At 43.4% G+C, this 19,893-nt stretch overlaps 1 protein-coding gene across 5 annotated transcripts in view; it reads right to left on the bottom strand.

Annotated features, from left to right (window-relative positions):
- LOC108627249 (Ankyrin-repeat, SH3-domain, and Proline-rich-region containing Protein) overlaps positions 1-19,893 on the bottom strand; it is an 83,679-nt gene that overhangs the window by 19,996 nt on the left and 43,790 nt on the right. For 3 of the 5 annotated variants that reach the window (XM_018028417.2, XM_026815468.1, XM_018028416.2), the window contains one exon: positions 1,239-1,379. In XM_018028417.2, the coding sequence (XP_017883906.1) occupies positions 1,239-1,379 (141 nt within the window). Of the gene's footprint in view, positions 1-1,238; positions 1,380-6,196; positions 7,002-19,893 lie in introns of all 5 variants that reach the window. The other 2 variants (XM_026815470.1, XM_026815469.1) reach the window with 2 other exon arrangements.

The raw sequence follows: 19,893 nt of genomic DNA, 5'->3' as shown, positions 1-19,893 counted from the left end.
CGGTCCGATCCCTGCTCGAAGGATAGAAACCCGCTAATTATTTACCCGGTTCGAAGCAGGTGTTCGCTGCGAGTGTAACTTCAACCTCCGGAAGGTGTATCCTACCGCCAGTTCGCGAGCATGAATCTCATGGCGAACCGTTACGACATCCTGGATAGTAGATAGTTCTAAAAGCAAAGGTACGACTCTCCAGGCCAGCAAAGGATATACGAGAACGCGTCATAAACCGCGCAGCTTCGCAAGCGGATTTCGCGCGAGAGTACACAGGGCAAGGCCTGTTTGGGGGAACAGAACGCTTAGCCTAATCGAGAATTACGAGGCAAGCAGCTCCAGTTGGCGACGATGCTTTATTATGTAAGCGATAAATTTTGCTGCCAACGCGAATTCGCGATGAAACTCTGACTCGGCGTTGATAAACAACGAGATTCGGAGAATCATATGAAAAAAACAATTATTCCATTGATAATAAGTAGGTAAAGACTGACTGCTAGTTTATTATTGATGTTAATTATTCATGGATTATTCAGCGGGCGCACTTCGCTTTTCGTTCTCCGTGCGGGGCGTTCGATGGTCGCAGTAGCCGACGAAAGTCGAGGATCATTCGGAGGTTTTATATTCGTCGAAGGTTATAACGAAGGATCTTTACGAACTACTTTATCGCCTTTCGCCGGCTATAAAAAGCTAACGTAAGATACTGAATACTGCGTAAAGGATCTTACGTGGAACACAGAGTGTCGTTTCGTTTAGTCACCGTCGATTTCAATTTTTCTAATCGTTTTATAACTAATAAAGATAGCAGGTAATACTCCGTTCCTCACGTAGACTTATCAAATGTCAACTCGTTTTATTGCAAACACGTTGGATTGTAATGGTTGAGCAGGAATCGTGCGAACATGATTGATATTATATACAGCGAGTCACTGTAGGTATTGCGAATTGAAATCCTTTTTCTTGGAACGCGTAATACAAATCAGAATTAACGCACGCGTTAACGGTGAAAATGTTTGATCGTAGGATACGAAGCGTGGAAAAAGGAAGGACACGGCGCGTCCGGATAGCAAGGTCTTTAGCGGAAGCCGGTCTCATCGACGGCCGGAAGTCGAAGGAACGCATCGCATCGTGGCATCGGCCAAGGCCGAGGCCGAGACCAAGGGAATATTACGGGAGCTTTGTCGAGCAATTTCCAGAACGATTTCCGCGTTTAGGAAGGGGAGGAACGGAGGCGTCTCTCTTCTTACCTGTGCGCCTCGAAGCACGGCCAGACGGGCCTCTCTCTGCTCCAGGAGGCGCCTTTGCTGGGCAATTTCCCGCTGTTGCCTGGCTGCCATGCTTTCAAGCTCGCTGAGCACCAGCACAGCACCACCCCCGCCCACTGGTAACTGAAACAGAATTAAGAGTACATCAGGAAAACCGGTTACAAATATTCCCTGGCGTTGTTACTCTCTCTCTCTCTCTCTCTCTCTCTCTCTCTCTCTCTCTCTCTCTCTCTCCCTTAAAGAGATGAAAAGGTATGTAATGAAAATTTCGTTGTGTATATGTTCCGTCCATTCTCAAAGTACGACTGTAAGGGAATAAGGAACACTGATCCGATTATAATAATTTCTAATGTCGAATTAACCTGTACCGCCCACTCGGAAATGGATGCAATGTAATTGCACGATAACCACGGTTGCATAATAAAATCTAGGATGGATGTCGCGGGAGGCGTTTTCTAAATGTCAGTCTGCCATTTCTCGACGAACGATTGGGAGGAGGAGAACAAGGGATTCGCAAGCATTACGCGATTTCGCGTAAGGGAGGAACAAATGGAAGAACGAGGAGGGGGGCCCGTAACGCGAATAAAAGAAAGACCAAGACGAAGAAGAGTGGTAGGTCCGGACTCCGAGGTGTTCGCGCTTCTTTTTGCTTGACCTCGTGCACCATCTGGAGAGGACCGGCCGCCGCGCGGCAGTCGATACCAAGTAGAATCCCAAGGTCGACCTGGCCCTTCGAATTCCACAGCGACAAGGACTCTCGGTAACCTTCGTACGTCAAACGAAAAGAAGCGCGACTGTCCGTCGCTGATTCTCTCACTGACTGCATCCTCCGTCCTCAGAATTTTCTCAACTGACGTACATTTTATTGTATCAAAAAAAGGTCGAATAAAATAATCTTACTTTCTCATTAAATAGAGCGGTTTTCCGTCTATTAAACAATTTTTATAAAGGATGTATTACCCGCGGTTTAATATCTGTCTATCTCCCGCGGAATTATTAACAAACTCGATTTTCAGCAACCAGATTGGCTGGGAACTGTCGTTAAATAGAGGAAGGCGCGACAGCCGTAGCCGCTGCTGCGGGCTTTGTTGCACGGGAACCGTTCATAGAGTTCGACGCATCATTAAGGCGAGAAGCCAGCTATTAGCGCTGAAATTGATCGACTTCGTCGTTGAACCGAAGCATTACACGATGTTCCACATCGCGTTCTCACCCTTTTCGGTCGTGGAAAATGACGAACACACTTCCATTCCACTCGAGTCGATGGCGAAGGTAATCTTTAATGCAAAGGATCAACGGACGAACGAGCGGGAGAAATCGAGGAAACTTCATCGTCGCTCGTTAACCGGCGATTCAATTTTCTTGATGTTCCGACGATACCTGCGCTCTCTTCGTTAATCCGAATTCGATTACATTGCACTTTGATGACCGCGAAAGTTATCTCCTCGTTCTTAGACCTCTAATACTCCCTCCATCGTGTTCTATCCTCAGTCATCTAAGTTAAACATCGACCTTCCATCGTTCCGTGCTTGATAATTCGCACGATTAAATATAAAAAAGGGATGTCTAACGCAACTCGGCAAAGAAAAGAACTGAACAATTTGAACAGGGCTATCGATCGGAAGAAAGGATCGAGGAATCTTTTCTTGACGCGCCAAGGAGCCTCGAGCTGTGTTTTTCACGGCCGATTCTTGAACGAGCAATTCTGCAAGGGACACGCGATGCGACTCTGCCCTGTTATTATCCTGTACGTATGTACGCGGAGGAATGGATAGCCTCCGAGCTATCTGTCCGAAGCATTGTGCTTGCCGAATTGCAGAAATTTCGTTGGTTTTCAGATTATCTTGGAATTTCAGGAATTCTTTTGATACCTTTAACGATCTCGTTGTGAATTATTCAAAGAATAAAGAGACTCTCAGTGTTACGATTTAAAATAAAAGTATCACGGAGTAACAATTGTAAACTTAACTCGACTGTAACGGACCTACTCATTATTACCCGCTTCTTATGAAAATATGAACACGTCCCATCCATAATGCATCCTCTTCTTCTCCATTCCCGGATTCGCGTCGAATACTTTCAAGCTCGTTGCGCCTCGCGACGCATAATTTTTTCTCTTCTTCTGCATGGTCGATGCGCTTTGGTTAAGAAATCGTATTTTTATACAGCACCAGTGCCTTGTTAATCTTTTTACAACGCTCGATTATTCCGCCTCTAGCGGTGTTTCTATGCCACGTTGTCTCAACCTCTTCGCCAGATTGCCGCCCCGAACGAGATTGCTTCTTCCCTAAGCCCAAGCATCGTGGACAGGGGAAACGATTCAAAGGCAGGCGATTTCCTGGACTCCGTCTACTCATACACCCCCGTTCATAAGCCTTAGGATATACTGAAAAACGTATGATCGAACGAGGCGGAGTTAATGAAGTATAATTTTATTGAGGTGTAATTCATTTGATATTTCACTATAATCTTTCAACGGGGAGTCTCTGAAATATTTATCAAACGTTTTGATGGCCGGTATGGGCAGAGTTGCCGTAAAACTTGTGAACGGAAGTGTACATATATTCAATTCTTGTTTGATACGAATCGAAATTTAAATATTTATCTATCGATTTCCATTTCGCGAACGTCGAGGACAGCTTTACGAGCGACAGCCTCTGAATATTCCGTTTGCAAATAATTCTCGGTAGAATTGTTCCTTTGCGGCGAAGGATTTTCGAGAACGTGTCTCGGCATCGCGTTCCTCCAGGAGCCCGATGTTCCTACGTTTGTCCTTGGTCTAACTTCAGCCGCTAGTAATTGTGTTTGTCCATTCCGTTCGGCTCGGCGAAACGCGGTCGGATGCGAGGGTAAATAATACGCAGGATCAACACGAGAATTAAGACCAATTAACAGGATAAATGTGGCGTTAACGAGGAAACCCGTTAACAACTTTGAGCACAAGAGAGTGTCTACTCTAATTCGCACTAACGTGGGTTATATCTAAGTTAACCAAACAGCGGATAATCGCTAATAATCTGCTACGGGATAATGAAACGAAATTTACATCGTACAAGCAAAACTGTTCTGACGTCTAAATTATTCGGATTTTAATCAAGGTTTGGAGGATCTCGGACAGGGATGGGAGAGAGCAATTAGAGAAATTGTTTCAGTTCGAATAAAAACAAGAAACCAGAAACGAGACCAGGGTATGTATTACCAGGGCTAAGTCCGGCGAAATGAACACGGCATATTGACTTTTCTTATTTCTGGTCTCCAGGCAAGGTTAAGCGTGAGCCTCGCAATCACCTCTTAACGGGTGGATTTGAAACTGTTCCTCTCTCTGTGTTGTATGAATCTTTCTCTAGGAAATCTCCTGGATCAAATAAATTGCTCGTATTTCGCGCTGCGGCGCCGATTTCAAGAAATAAATTCAACGCTTTTACGGTAAATAGCTCCAAGTGTTAGTTGCCTCTTGTATTATTAAACAACGGAGCATCTATTAAAATCGCATAATAAATTTAGTAGGAAAAATGGGAAATTTGACTATCGGATCGCGCAATTCTCATGCAGACGAACCGCGAAAAATGGAACAAAGAGACGCGCGGTGTGGCGGTTCGAAAAAACACCACAATAGGAAAAATAGAAATCGGGGAGGTGGAGTCGGACCGGTGAACGAGCTGGCAATTACCGGGTGAATCGAAAAGGCCAGCTAACTTTTTCAGAAACAGTTTTCTACGTAATAATCGGAGACACGAACTGGCGTACGATTCAGCCACCGCCCATCCCTTTTCAAAGCTTCCGAGTTTTCGAACGTTCCACTGCAATTCTCTACGGAAATCAATGCAACGCGTTTCCATCCTGTTTTCAAATGCACACTGACATACATATGATTTCTGCAAATGTGAATCGCAATTTCCAAATATTCTCCTCCTGTTTCTATTGTCCCTTGCTTGTCAAAGTAAAAGATAAATTATATGTAACTGAGATTGTAAAATTGTTTAGATTAAGAAAATAAATCTGTACGTTCTTGACAATGTACACTTGTATGCAATTAATCAAAAAGCCTTTATGAGACTCATGTCAGTTGACACAGCCATGGATAAGGGTAATGAATCTTTTTGCCGATATATTCAATGGTAATTTTACTTTCGATAAAAGCGTCGTAAATACCGAAAGTGTGGTAATTCCAGCGTGGTAATTAAGGAAATTCGTCGGGTCTGTGCTAGGAGGAGGACACTTTCCGAGGAAGAACGCATTAATCGTGAAGGAATTTCATTGAAATAATCCCCCGCGGGCCAACGGCTTGCAAAGTTATCTCGCGACAGTTTAAGTGGCCGTAACTATTATTTACTCGATCAACCATATCCGATCTGGTGTCTCTTGTAGCCAAGTACCACGACTTCCCTATTTTCCTTCCCTCCTTCTACTCGTTTTATCGCTAGGAAGCAATGAACGTCCACTGTCGCTGATAAACGATTGATTTATTTATCGATCAGGTAGAACGAGGTATCTCAATGACAAAAAACTTTGCGAGACAGCGACGATGCGATAACATCACTAGATGAAAAATTAGGGATGAGGTCTGTCTTACAAGAAATTTATCTTTTCTTCTTGAAGTCAATCAATGAAGAGCAGTTCAAATAAATATTAATAAAACCCGGAACAGTATGCGAATATTAATTTTGCATACAGAGAATACGGAATTAAACAAGTGGCAATAGAATATAAAACTTCTGGTCCGACCGTATGTTTGTCTGCATAAAAACTGGCAACACACTCCCTCGACCATCGCGCAGTAAAATAGGAATAAAAGTGGACAATGTAAAATTGCTCGCACATATTTCTTTAAGGTAATGACATCCGGAAATTCTCGTGCCGAGAGAAATTCCTTGCCCCCCGGTACGGCTGAGGGACAGAAAAGGGTAGCGTACACATCAGAGGGACGGTGGGATGCTTACCTCGTTCTCGAGCTTAAGGGCGTCGTTGCATTCCGGGTGTTTGCCGTCCCCCGGTTTCTCCTTCACGGACAACAGCTTCGGTTTTCTTTTGGACCGTCCGTGCCGGAGCTTCACCGTCACGGCTTTCGACTTGAAGTTCTCCGCCGGATAGACGCACGCCAGCATCGTGCCGCGGCACGGTTTCGCGATTATTTTCGTTCGATTGTCCGGCACCCCGGCCCACCCTTCCTATCGAGTCACTCACGCTTCAGAATCGTATCGGTGCGAGTCGATATCTTAATAGACACAGGATCAATCCTGTATTCTGACCCTTTAAAAATAGTTCTTCAATTGAAGCTTCAAGTTATTTGCAATGGAATGAATTGTCTTTCTTTTAATACAAAACGCAAGTTTGTGATCAAATATCGTAGATCATTCTAAACCGAAGTTTGTTCTATTTTACAAAGAAAGTTGTAAAAAATTTGCGAACTACATCGATATTTGTCGTCGTCAAGAAAAATCGACTTAAACCGCAACGATTCTCGAAATCCTCCCTCGTTTCTGAACAATGTTCACACGGGACTATATCGCGGATTCGCGATATTTCCGTCGATTCTTCGAGTAACGCGATGGCCGTCCCATCGGCTCGGAAACTCGTTAATCCCGAGCGATTAATTAAAGAAGCACGCGTACTAACGATTTTACTTTTTGTTTCCAAACCGGCATACGTTAATTGCCGTTAACGGGTTTTACACTTTCACAGCTCTCTTTTTATTTTCTTCCTCTCGTCCTGCTGCACGCTGCTTTTTCTTCGGGTCTACCGCCTCTAAAATGACACCGTACCAACGTACGACGAGTGTTAACACGTTTAATCCCCTTTAAAGTACCAGCAGAGCTTATTTATTTAGGTGTACAGGAGATAAAGTTACTTGATTTAAAAAAGCTTTTAATCTAAAAATATTATTATACATTGCATGTGCATGAAACTGTTTTTGATTTAGATTTTTCTTTTTTATTGATATTTCCGGTTATTGCTGAGGGAAACTAACTGTTAGGGTACTTTATCTCAGTGTCGATAAAATACAATTAATTTCAGTTTCCATTATATTGAAATTCCAATATATTGAAACAGAATAAAACAGTAAGTAATAAAGAAATAAGTAAAAACAATTTCACTAGCAATTTAGGCGTGATACAGGGTGTAATATAGTAGTTTTCGACTCTGGGAGGGTTGTAGGCTACATGGAGCTTCGCGCAAGCTCAAGATAATTAACGATTACGAGCCGACTGCACTGATAATGACGAACTGCAGTGAATGCTCCTTGGATACGGTGCGCAGCGCGTTACATTTCATTACCAGGTGCCAATTAAAACGCGCGCAAACTATATCCCGGAGCGGTCTTTTTTCTTTTCGTCGACGCGATCTACGCGCGCTGCATTGTAACCGTCTCCCGTTATTTCGTGTTTCCTCTCCCACCGTGACGGAAAAAATACGCTTATAAAATCCTATCCGATGATCGTTGAGTGCAACGAACTGTGATCGCGAAGAGATAAGTTTTTTTAAAGGATGCGATACGAGGATGCGATGAAAAATGCATCTTTGTGTAGTCTAAATTGGACAGCTAATTAAACTTCTTCCGCGGTAAACAAAGCTTTTGCGAGTGAATGCAATTTACATCTTGAAAATTCGGCTAAACTAACGATAAGCTTGCGGTTTCGTTTCGCATGCAAATTTAGTCGCGATGGAGAATTTCTTTCATATAACGTGTAATCAACTCAGGCTCTCCTCTAATTTAAATATAAGTTGAGTTTTTACACGATTGCTTCTTTTGAATATCTAGTATATTATACACATAATCTATGCGAGGAAAGTATTGCGTGTTGGAGCGAATTAACGTTCGGTTTGTGGGTCATGGGATTAACAGAGTGGTTTAACCTCTTCTTTAACTCAATTACGAGTCGTTAAAACTGAAGAACCGTATCTATTTATACGCCAACTTCATTTCAATGTATGTATAAGGTCTCGACAAACTGTTTCCCTTGAATGGGAAAGCCGTCATCGAGACCGGGAATGGCATGACTAATAAGCCAATTTGCTGTGGTGAATAGAAAATCACGGAGGAACGTGAAGCTATTAAAATGCGAGCCCAGGCTGTGATGATCGTCGTTCAACCGGATAAACGGAGACCGTCTCGTCGCGAATCCTTCGCGAGGATCGCATTTAAAAACTGTGGGCGAACTCGGTCATTTTCGAGTGGTCGCAACGAACTGAAAACGTTAAGGAGAAGTCTGAGGCAAAGGGAAGCTGGCATTCAGCTCGAGGCCCCACGGTCCCTCGGCGACGGAACGTTTCGTCTTAAATTTTTCATTAGAGGCTTCCTACCTGTTTCACCAAAGACCAAACCTCCCGTACCTCGCGTTATTCTATTACTGCCGTTTAAACGGCTTGGGAACTGGTTTCGCAGCGAAAATCGTGCTTCCACGAAGGGTGAAAGGGCCTCCTCTCTCTCCTTTGAAATTGTACCTTTGATTCTTTTATTGGTCGATTCGATTAATGACCTAGATTAGATTTCTGAATGAAATGAATAACGCCGCGTGAATGGTGCGGTTTGTGAAGTGACCAGTCAATCGAAATTCTATATCAATTGCATTTACAAAATAAACCAGATATGTTCTCTTTTTATAAATTATTACCTACATTCTTCCGCAATTTTATAAAATTATCTTCAAAATACTAGTCGCTTTTATATTCTTGTATCTACTCTATTTTCATTCATTAAAACGTATGTAAAACTCTGAGCCGGGAATTTCGGGTGTGGTACATGATAGGCGTATTCAAAACGTTGGAATTTATCGGAAATCATTCGGAATATTGGGAGGGACACAAGTATAAAAAATGCATTTTTTGTGTCTAAAAATACCCGTTGCCGAAAGAATTGGAGAACGAACAAAGAAGCGGCTCGTTCCCTAAAGCTTATGACCTAGAAACGCGGAATAGAATGTTCGGAGGTACGGTGGAGGCGTTCTTCCGGCGTACTCGAAAGGCCTGTTGCGCGGCAAAAATTCTGTAACCGGGAAAGCGTGAAAACAAATAGAGACCTCTCTTCCCTAACGGAGTTTGTTTTATTTAATTTCCTGCCAGGACGACGACACGGGCTGAGAAAAAACGGCGTCGTGATTTCGCAGCCCTTCTGCTCTTGACGCATGTTGCCACGGGAATAAAAGGTATTTCCACGGATCGACGCCTCCAGGCAGCCGTTAAGCTCTTGTCGAGAAATAAATTTTTACCGAAGGTATTTCCAAAATTTTACGTTCTCGCTCGAGGCGAGTCTAGGAAGATCGTTGTATCTCGAAAGCTGACACATTTTCAAATAGAGTAGTTACAAAAGCTATCAACATTTCTCAAGAGACTCGGTGAGACTCCTTTTGAAAGGACAATAAGTCGGCTTTAGTTGGAGTAGACGAAGTACCGAGCGATCGGTGCACGCATGAATGATCGCGCTATTAGGCTAAATTAATCTTGTAGAGGTTGAAATTTCGGCGGGATTGTGTTATGCTTGGCTCGAGAACAGTCTATTAACAACAAGCCTCGCCGTGCGCGTATGTAAACGTGCCGAGCGAGGTAATATCCTCGATTTTCTTCGCGACTGATCTCGCTCGGTAGCGCGCGATCACGTACCACGCACGATAGAAGTGTAAGAGAAAATCGGTATGCGACGAACCGAGAGGACGAAACTAACCCGTTGGTTTACTCTTCGATCTTCGATTACCTTCGAGACCCTCGTGACCCAGTAAACCGCTTCTAAAGAATTGTACCCGAGACTCTTGGAAATTACTCCCTGACGAACGCGAGCAGAGGTCTCAATCCCTGAACTCTACCGGTGACCTACTGCGGTTAATTTGCACAGTATTCGCCGATGTTCCTTCCCCTCGCGTTTTCTTTCCAGACAAATAAAGGAAAGATGTAGTAGGTATATTAGAAATTCTTCAGGAGAAAAGAATTCGCCCCTTTGTAAGACAGTGCATGGTTATGAATGCTGCATTACGTGTTCTTATATTTCATACGATTATGCCAGACATACAGGAGACCTTAGAAAATGCGTACATTGTCAGTACAAGAGTGCACACAATATAAGGAAGAGAAAGCCGAATATGAACGCGGAGTATTTCTCATACAATCGATAACAGCTGGTGAGCTGTTAATCGTTTCCTTATCGCGAGTCAGCAGAGGAGCTATCCATTCCGCCTCTATCGAGGCTGAATCTCGAAAGCCGGGAAGGAGGCCGATTCTTAAACTCGATAAACGATTTCATCCACTTTCGTTCGGAATAGCAATGCAGATTGTTTCAAGACTCGATGTCTGCAGCAGCTTTAAATCTTATGTTTTATCATTTTGCATTAACTAAATAATTGTAAATTGATATATGTATAAACTGAGAGAGGAGGGTATTCATTTTTCTAAAAAATCATAGCATTAAAGTTTTTACAAAGGAATTATAGCATGTGCTTTTCCCATGAGAACGCGTAGTTTATATGTTCCACGTCCCGGAAGCGAAAGCTATTCGACTCGGGCCGACATACTTCGATCTCAATCTGTTGATCCCCGATGGAACGTTACGTCTTGGCGCGTTGCGTTCCGGAGGCTCTCGCGGTCTAAATAGCTCGACACAGGGGCTTAAGCCGTTGAACACGTTGTCAGGCCGTGACACGGAATCGACGCGGGAGTGGCGGGAAGCGTTCGCGAAATTCGCCCCCGTTCCTCCCTGAATATTCATCGACGGTGAATACGTTATCTCGTCGCGATAACGGCGACGTTCCTGCCTGTTTGCCGGCCCGCTGGCGTCCATTACCAACTTTGGACCAGGGTATCTTCCGCGTGTGCCGTCGTGATTGTCATTGATCTCAACCACGTGGAGGTTCGTGACGTTCAATCAGATTCAAGGGGGATTCCGTTGAAAGGGTCACCGGCATTACCAACAGCCTACAGAACTATTGAACGTTGCCCATTTCGAATGGATTTAACTAAACAGACTGCACTTAATCAAGATCAAAACAAAATATCCAATGAGTCTTCAAACCTCAAATAAATATATAAGTTTCTTAATTGATACAAGGATAAAAAAGATATAGTGCTCTCGATTTGGAAACTTATCTTTTCTCAATCTTCCACACTCTAATGTTCCCCGAAAATAGGGTGCACGGTATGTATATACATATTGCACAACGCGTGCTCTTGTTTGCGCGACGTGCATGTATAATTTAGCCGGGGAACTGACATCGCGAGCCTGCGGTTCACCCCGATGGAAATGAAAATTCGAGAAAGCGGGATAGCACGCCGCGGTAGGGCACGTTTCAAATAATCATAGGCCACATAAAATGTGGCGATGACGATGGGACGTGAACCGCATCCCGAAATATCGGATGCCACCCCACTGGAAGAGGCTGATAGATAGGATGAACTACGCACAGGCGTTTATTCAAATGTGGTGGTAATGACATTAAACGTAGATATCGCGCTTTAATTTATTAGTGGCAGGAGATCAATTATTATAGAGATGAGAGATAACCGCGAGGAAACGTATAATAGCGATATTAATAATGATAATTTATTAAATTAACGTGATTGCATATTTTATTAATTTACTATAGACAAATCGCAGAGTTTGATCAGAAAGCACGATGTATTTTTCAGATTTCGCATTAAAATTAATAAATCATCAGGATTATTTACGATGTAACTGATACATCTATGCTGTGTCAACCTATTATATTGGGTACACGAGAAACACAGAATTCACTGGCTCTCTCGAAAAAGCTCATTCTCTCTTCATATTTACTGGATATTTACGGAAAACGAGTCGTTATGTAAAAAGTGGGAGGTTTTTCTCTCTCAAAATATCTCGTGTTTCTTTATTAATTCGGCTAATGGAAGCTCGAATCCGGACGCGAGTAACAAAACCACCATCGCATTTGCGATCTCGATGACACAGTGGATAGGGACGAACGGAGAGAATATTTAAAAGGTGGAAGCTGGAAAAACATGCGAGACGTGTTAGATCGGTGACGGATAAATAGGTCGTAAGGGAGTTCGCTCTTGGCTGCGGTTAGAGAACGACTGAAATCGGAAACGTACGAGGTGTATCTAAAATTTATATCAATCTAATGAAATACTTTATTGAATACAACGTTTAATATGTGTTTTAATCAACCGAATTTTAAACAGGAATTCATATTCAATCATCACGTACGAAATTGATTTATTTTATCAAACAAATTATCGGGATTATCAAAATAAAATTCAAGATTATCGACTAATGTTTAACGATGTAAATTGAAAATAAAAATAACTGATGGATGTGAGTTAGATTTTTTTGGATACTTGGTTATAAAGCATTGGGCGAATCGATATTATCCTTCAGACTCGGTCTGCACGAGACCTGATCATGAAAACGACCACAATTGGGGTCCTCTCGTCCCTCGGATAAAGTGGTCCCCGAGTAGTGGTAAGATCGCTGAATATCCTTCTTCTCGAGTGGGGTCAATTACGATCGTCGACCGTTACGGCATGCCAGAATTATTATCCGGATCTCTATGAAATGCAAACGAGCCCCGGATTCGCGGCCACCGACGCATTAATCGTCCCGTGGACACGTGTATGTGTACGCTGTTTATCGTCAAATATTCATCATTCGTCGACGGTAGCCTCGTTATTTCGCGTTTACACCAACGCACAGGGCTGCCATCCTTCCCTCGCCGGTAAACATTTGATATTCAGCGGACGGATGGATAGAAAGAATGCGAAGCCATAGGGAACCCGTCTCGATGAAATCCTGAGAATCGATCGGGAGAGTCGGAGAGGGTCGATTGACGGGAAATGAAATAAGTCCTCATTTAAATAAGTGGCCCAATAATGGGAGCGTATTCAATTTAAAGGGGATTCTCGTATTACGCATTAAATTTGTGATTATGATGAAAACATTCTAATTGCGATCTTCAAATCGTTGTCGCAAAAATTTCGATTACGCCATCAATCTTTTGCATCTTGAATTAGCAGAAAGTAGGTGAACAATTGCACCGGTTTTTAAAAACTAAATCCGGATTGTACGAGAATGAACCGAGAATGACTGAAGGTGTTTCGTTTTCACTCTCGGCCGAGCGGGCAAGACCTGCCTCAACCTTTCACCAGAAGCGAGCTAAGAAAGGGCGTCTCGGAGCGGATGAATCGACCGATGATGAATGCATACCGAGACGGGGATCGATGATGCGACTATTTTTTTCGAACGCGGACGCCTCGGAAGTGTCCATGGCCCGCGGTGGGGGAGGATGATTTAAATTCATAAGTTCCTCGAGAGCCGGCCAGAGATTAAGAATGCATCGGTCTCTCGTCCAATTTCCACTTGCCATCTTTTTGTAACCAGCGAAACCTCCGGTGTGTCTGGAATGTGAAATCTACGTCCTCTCTGCGAGACGAACGATTCGCGGAAAGCTCATTTCAGAGAATTATTTAAAACGAGACGTTGGAAACGGGAGGACACGTAAATTTTTAATCCGCCATAATAAGAGACTTATATCCTTGTAGCGTAAGCAAAATTATGATACGTTGCGATCTTTCATATCGCGCTCCACAGACTCAACCGTGTACGCAATATTTGACAGCGAATCTCTGGTGAAAAATTTCTCCGTCCGTACCGCGGCGATAAAATGCGAGCGAAATGAAATTTTAAAAAATATACCAACATTTGTAACTTTCACGTCACGAGTCACGGAAGGGTTAAACGATGCAGCGTGGGTGTAACGGTTCTGATACAATTTACCCATGGTTATAAATTGTTCGAGCTATAAATCGGTAGATACTCGACCTGTATCGTTAATAATGACGCAGGAAATGGCGCGTAACAGGTAGCGTCCTCCGATTCAGCGTTCCCTTCGTTTCAAGTCATTCCCTTGCCGATCGCATCCTCTACACTGACTACGGCCCCTTAATCTCTCCTGTTGTTCCGCTATCCCACGACCGCAGCTTTAACCGATTAACGAAACACGAGACTCAGTGATCCGGTGCTTCCTTGGCGAAACGCGAGTCTGCGTTTCCGAGCGAGAATCGCACCGAGATACTCTCAAGAGGAAAATGACACCGTTTACAGACTCTTTCTTCGCTTTCTTCTGCGCGTTGCAAAAATACAGTAATCGCTTCGCGATCGTTGTTAACAACGGGAAACCTCCTCGACCGTAGAAAACGAGGTGGACAAGAAGGAAGAGTCGAACGTTATTTCTCTTTTCTCTAGCTTTCAACGAAAGAGGTTTTGTAATGAAACTCCTTCGAGTTCAGAATGTCACCGATCGTATCCGGCAAGAAGAGGAAAAGAAGAACACGCATGGACTCGAAGGTGGAGTTCATCTCCACCTTCGAATGCGGACAATGCCACGGGGGCGACGTAGCCTTTGTGTGCAAAACGTCCTCTGTCTACTCCACGCCTCTTTTCAGCCTTTCCAACCAGCGCAGAGCGACGAAAGTTGCGCCAAGCGAAATTTCTAGTGTCAGTGTGCGAAATTCAAAGATAATTTTCTTCGAGAACTTGCTCCGTAATTAATTAATGTACAGCAAATTTTATGTACTTGTAAAGAAATGATACATAAAACTACACCGAATGTAAATTCCGAAAGAAGTCGTGAATTCTGTATTCGCATAAAATTTTACAGTCTGCCAGATCCAAAGTCGTTATATGATTCCCCTGTTATTTCGATCTCAATTAAGCCTTAGCTAAATCAAACTTGACTGGATTGTCGAACGTGTTCTCGAGAACTAGAACCGAACGACGAAATACAAATAGCAGCTACGGTTCCTCGTCACCTGTTGGAATTCGGATACTTCGGACAAAGCTGTTGCTTCAGTACGACCAGAATTTGCTCTTGCAATTATACAGCTACCGCAGTGCCAGTGTCGATAAGGTAAAACGGAAATGCGATGATCCACACTTTGACTGATAATATTTGTTTTATTAAAGAATACAGTATATGGTAAACATTTATCTATGATAGTTATCCTTTTTTGTTACGCTAATCTAATGTAAACCTAAAAAATTACTTTGAAGAAGTTTCTCTTTTGATAATGATAAAAACTAAATGACAAGTTTCTGTTGATTATGAGTTTCCACGACGGGAAACTGCGGTTTAATGGATCGATAGTTGTCCTACATTTTCACCGATTGAAGAAACAGCGATCTTTCGTTCCGGAAATGGAAATTGAGGGACCGTGAATGGAGTCGTTCGCGGTTGAATCGCGCATTTCTCGTCGCGGGTCCACAGTTATTTTTCCCGTCGAGCGAACGGAATAAGACAGCTACGTGTCGGACGCGCGACAGATGCTTCGAGCACGCACCCGCACGTGTCCCGATGATGTATTTTTCACAAGAGCACGACTCGTGACGCGTTAACCGAAGTGCGGCGCCAACAGTTTCTCTCCCCATTTCGCGGATTCTTACCCCCTTTCCAACCTCGGTTGCGTTTGAAAATATTCAACGAGGAATGATATTCGATGAAATGGACGAATTTTATCCAACTATCGATTTTCACGTATATATTCCCCACTTTGCGCTGACGACTCGCGTAGTAAATGTCGCTGCGTTTGACGCATGGCGTCGAGGCCGCAGACGCTTTTTCAAGATAGACCGAGAATCATTTTAACAACGTGAAAGGGAAACCACGAAAAACGACGTTGAATGGTTCTTTCAAATGTGACAGAAGATGGGTCTTTCGGTTTTAGTACTTTTTACTACTTCCAAATATCGATTCGTGGTTTCAAGCAAGTTTTAAGATACAGATTATATTTATTAATTTGAAGTTACCGGAGATTGATTAACAAAATCAGAACTTGTTAAATTATTCAACCATGAAGTTTATAAAGTCGACTAGAGTGGGCAGCTACAAATTATAACTTCTCTTGGAAAATTAATAGCATTTTATAGAAGGTATCACGGTTGGCAAGAAGTTTTTGATCAATGTAGTAATATCGCATTGGATGATCTTATCGGAAATGCAATAGCATTCTGAATATTGGAAAGATGTATGGCTTTATTTACTGATGATTTATTACACGTTATATATTACGTTTGATCAAAAACTTTTTGGCAGGGGTAAAACCTTGAATCTCATTAAAAACTGTGTTGCGCTTTTAGGACGAATTCACGAGAGTCATCCGAGGTACAAAAGACAGGACATCGATTTTCCATGTTGTACACGTAACGTTTATTGTTCCCGAGACGTCGATCGACTTGACGGAAAGCGTAACTGTCCGATGCACACAAACGGGAACGATGAAATTGAGTTTCAGCCTGCATGACGTCCCCTTCCGAGCTTTTCTTCCCGACCGCGACGTTTAGGAAACGAAGCTGTCCGTCCCGTTTCCCTAAAACTTCTGGGATGATGCCACGCGTTGAAAGTTTCTTATTACGAGCCGTTCCGATAGCGTGGCAAAAGCTCGACAAACCTTCCTCTACTGGGTAGAAAGAGCCTGAACATAAACTCTTCGATAGGAGGATTCCGCTCTTAGCGAAAAATAAACTTTATACGAATGTGTTTAGTTACCAGAGTTTTATGCACTTTTTTTTATCTTGCACGGTGCAATTTTTAGTTGGGAACGATCTAAAAAATCTGTGTCGAGTGGTTCATCGATGGAAGCGCGATTCTGAGTGAGAAACAAATTTTACACAAATTCCTATCACGATTGCAGGCATCGAGATATTTTTTTTCAATTTTATTCAAATAGAAAAAAGCGAAAAAAGCCTTATCAAGAGAGATCGTTAAAAATTTCAACTTCAATCTGAATTTGCTATACTTTAGACAGTTTGATCTCCGCTACGCAGTCAACAGTTAAATCTCCGCTACGCATTTAGCCCCTGGGCCAAAGAACAAAGCGAGCCTGCTCTGTCCGCGACAGTTCCGCGGATCTCGAGTCGAGTGGATTTTAATTCGCCTCTAAGCGGTCGGTCAACATACCGACGCGGTCGCCGAACATCATTCCGATTTTAAATCAACGATCTCTATCGATCGGAGGTGGCCAGGACCGGCCATCAGTAAACAGTTTCAGCGGTGTCAGCTGGGTCAGAATTTCGCGTGGGAGGGCGAAAGTCGACCGTAACCGATGCGATACGATTCCAGGCACTGAAAGACGCGTATACCGTTACAGAAATCCAGAGCTACCGATGTCGTTGCTGCGTTATACAAGCGAACGCGGCTTGCCACGGGGAAGCTTTGTCTTGCTCGATCGGCCGATACTTTGCCATATTTTCCGCTCGAATCGTGCTGCGCCGGAGGACATTTCTCAGCGGCGACAATACTGTGTTCCCAACAGAGGATGAGCAAGGAAACGGAAGTTGTAGTTAGAAAGAGGAATCGTTCGATAGAATCTGTCTGGGATTCGAAATTGAACCGTCCCAATGGATTTAGTACACTCGTATAGGTGTATTCCTTTCGGGTGTTTAAACAATCGCAGCTACGTGGGTTGGAAATAGTCCGCAGAGTGAAACGGCTCCATGGAGGCATTCAAACAGCTATTAAACGAATTCTCGGGCGTAGGCGTTATTCCATTTTGGGTTCGGATTCCGTATTCGAGCCACGTTTTTTCATCGATCGGATTATTAAATTGGTTTTGAAAGAGCGTGATCTGGGGATAAAAGCGACCGTTCCAACGGATCCTCAATCATCGTTACACGTCGAAATGGCACGAGAAAGATGGCATCGTTACCGCGCCGAGCCGATGTACGGCTGCTTTTCAGATGCTTTATCCGCGAGTTATAGATCACGCGGAGTTATATATCGTTTTGCGCAACGGACAACACTCGCGTCATTTCTAAGGCAACCGTCTAGAAAATATGTTGCCCGATGCAAATGCCAGGCTGCCGAGGGACTTAAACAAGAAACAAACTACGCGAGAACAAGCTCCTCTTTTCGGATTATGCGAATTCTTTCAACCTTCGAGTAACACTGACAAATGACTATGAAAGCCAACAATTTCAGTAGAGTGGAAATTAAAAAGAGGAAAATCTCGTGAAAAGCGACGAAGGAAGGCGTGCACGCACGCGTTATCGTTAGAGGCCGTTGACAAATGGACAAGTGCCGCCAGAGGGGTGGTGGACGGGGTGAACCGGATACAGGGCGACAGGGTGCGAGCTGACTCGTAACTTTCGCGGAACGGCCAGAGGCAAATTGGTCTCTCGACAGGGCATCGCGCCTACGTCTCGCGAAGGACGTAGCGATTTATGGAAATTGCAGAATGTCCCGAATGTTCAGCCACCTCCGGCTGGTGCTGGCTGCACCCATCGCTTCTGGCCGACGTCAGAATTGACGGCGACGCGTGACGAGCCCCGTTGACGAACGTCCGGACGTTAATTCCTTCGCGAACGGCCTTCCATCTATCTCTACGTTGATGTAATTACCCGGTGATTCTCAACATCACAAATGATTTAAAAAGTACTAGACGCTCATAATACAAAAAGTAAAAGCTCTTCACATCGAAATTTAATAGTGAAAGTTTAATTTGCTCTGAGCAGGAATTTTTTAATGACAAAAGTGTACCCAATAATTTCTGCTATACATAAAGTTTCGGAATTAGAGTACTTTTACGAAAGAACGTGCGCTTGAATTAATCCAACGCATTTTCCTCCAATGGATCGACTGGGCAAAGAAAGTTGTCACTGTAGTTAATTAGCGCGGCCGCGACACAATTATGGGAAAAAGCTTGGCGGACAAGTGATACAATTTTTTTGCCACTGGAAAAACAAGCGACAGGGATGTGTAATGAATACGTTCGCAGTGTCCTTTTTTGTAACAGGACACGTAACGAACCACTATTGTTCGCCGAAGAATTTCAATTTTTTTTTTTTCATGGATGCACGCAATAAATGGCGAGGCGAACAAAGTGTCTGCGCGTGTCATAATTTTATTATTTAGAGTCGTCCCTGTGGGAATATACAGGGTGTCCCAGAACTCCCTTTACGCCCGAAAATGAGGAGGAGCTGAGATGATTTTAAACAACTTTTTCCTTTGCGAAAAAGTTGTCCGAGGCGTGGTTATTGAGTTATTAACAAAAATCCCCGCCCAATCAGAGCGCGAGTATACAAGGCGGGCAGGAGCGCGATAACCGCCTCGTGCGTTGCCGCGCCCGTATGTCGCGCTCGTGACGAGAGCATAGGATTAAAGAAATGTTGCATGCAAAAACGAACTAACAAATTGGTTAAATATCAAAAGAAAGAAAGGGATTAGTCGTTACTTACGTTCACTGAACGAAAGTAACATACTGAATGAAATAACTAAGAAATTTACAAATTACAGAGTACGTAAAATTATGAAAAATGCGAAAAAAATCAGAATTGAACTTACTTCTTCGTTGGTCAGTGCATCTGCTCGTCGAAGATCGTCAATGGGTCAATGGGTCGACCTTCGGCATTCGAAGATAGGACACATGGCTCGCAGCAGCTGATGTTTGGAGTAAGTCAATGACCTGCACCCGACGATTTTTTCCTTATCATCACGATCATTGTCACTTTCCCACTGGCAAATTTTTACAAAACAAAAATTGTCACTTTTACACTTCCCAAATTCACTGCCACTTTTCATTTTACAAATCCACTGTCACATTGCACTTTGCAATTGAAAATTTGTATACACGTTTTCATTTTAATTCTTAGCTCCGATCGGAATACTGTTCGCGGAACAATTCCACT

Source organism: Ceratina calcarata, unplaced genomic scaffold (genome assembly GCF_001652005.2).
Source record: "Ceratina calcarata isolate Rehan_Ccalc_2016 unplaced genomic scaffold, ASM165200v1 scaffold449.2, whole genome shotgun sequence".
NCBI classification, from domain to species: domain Eukaryota; kingdom Metazoa; phylum Arthropoda; class Insecta; order Hymenoptera; family Apidae; genus Ceratina; species Ceratina calcarata.
Note: the sequence above shows the minus strand (reverse complement) of the source record. Positions and strands in the feature narration are given on the sequence as shown.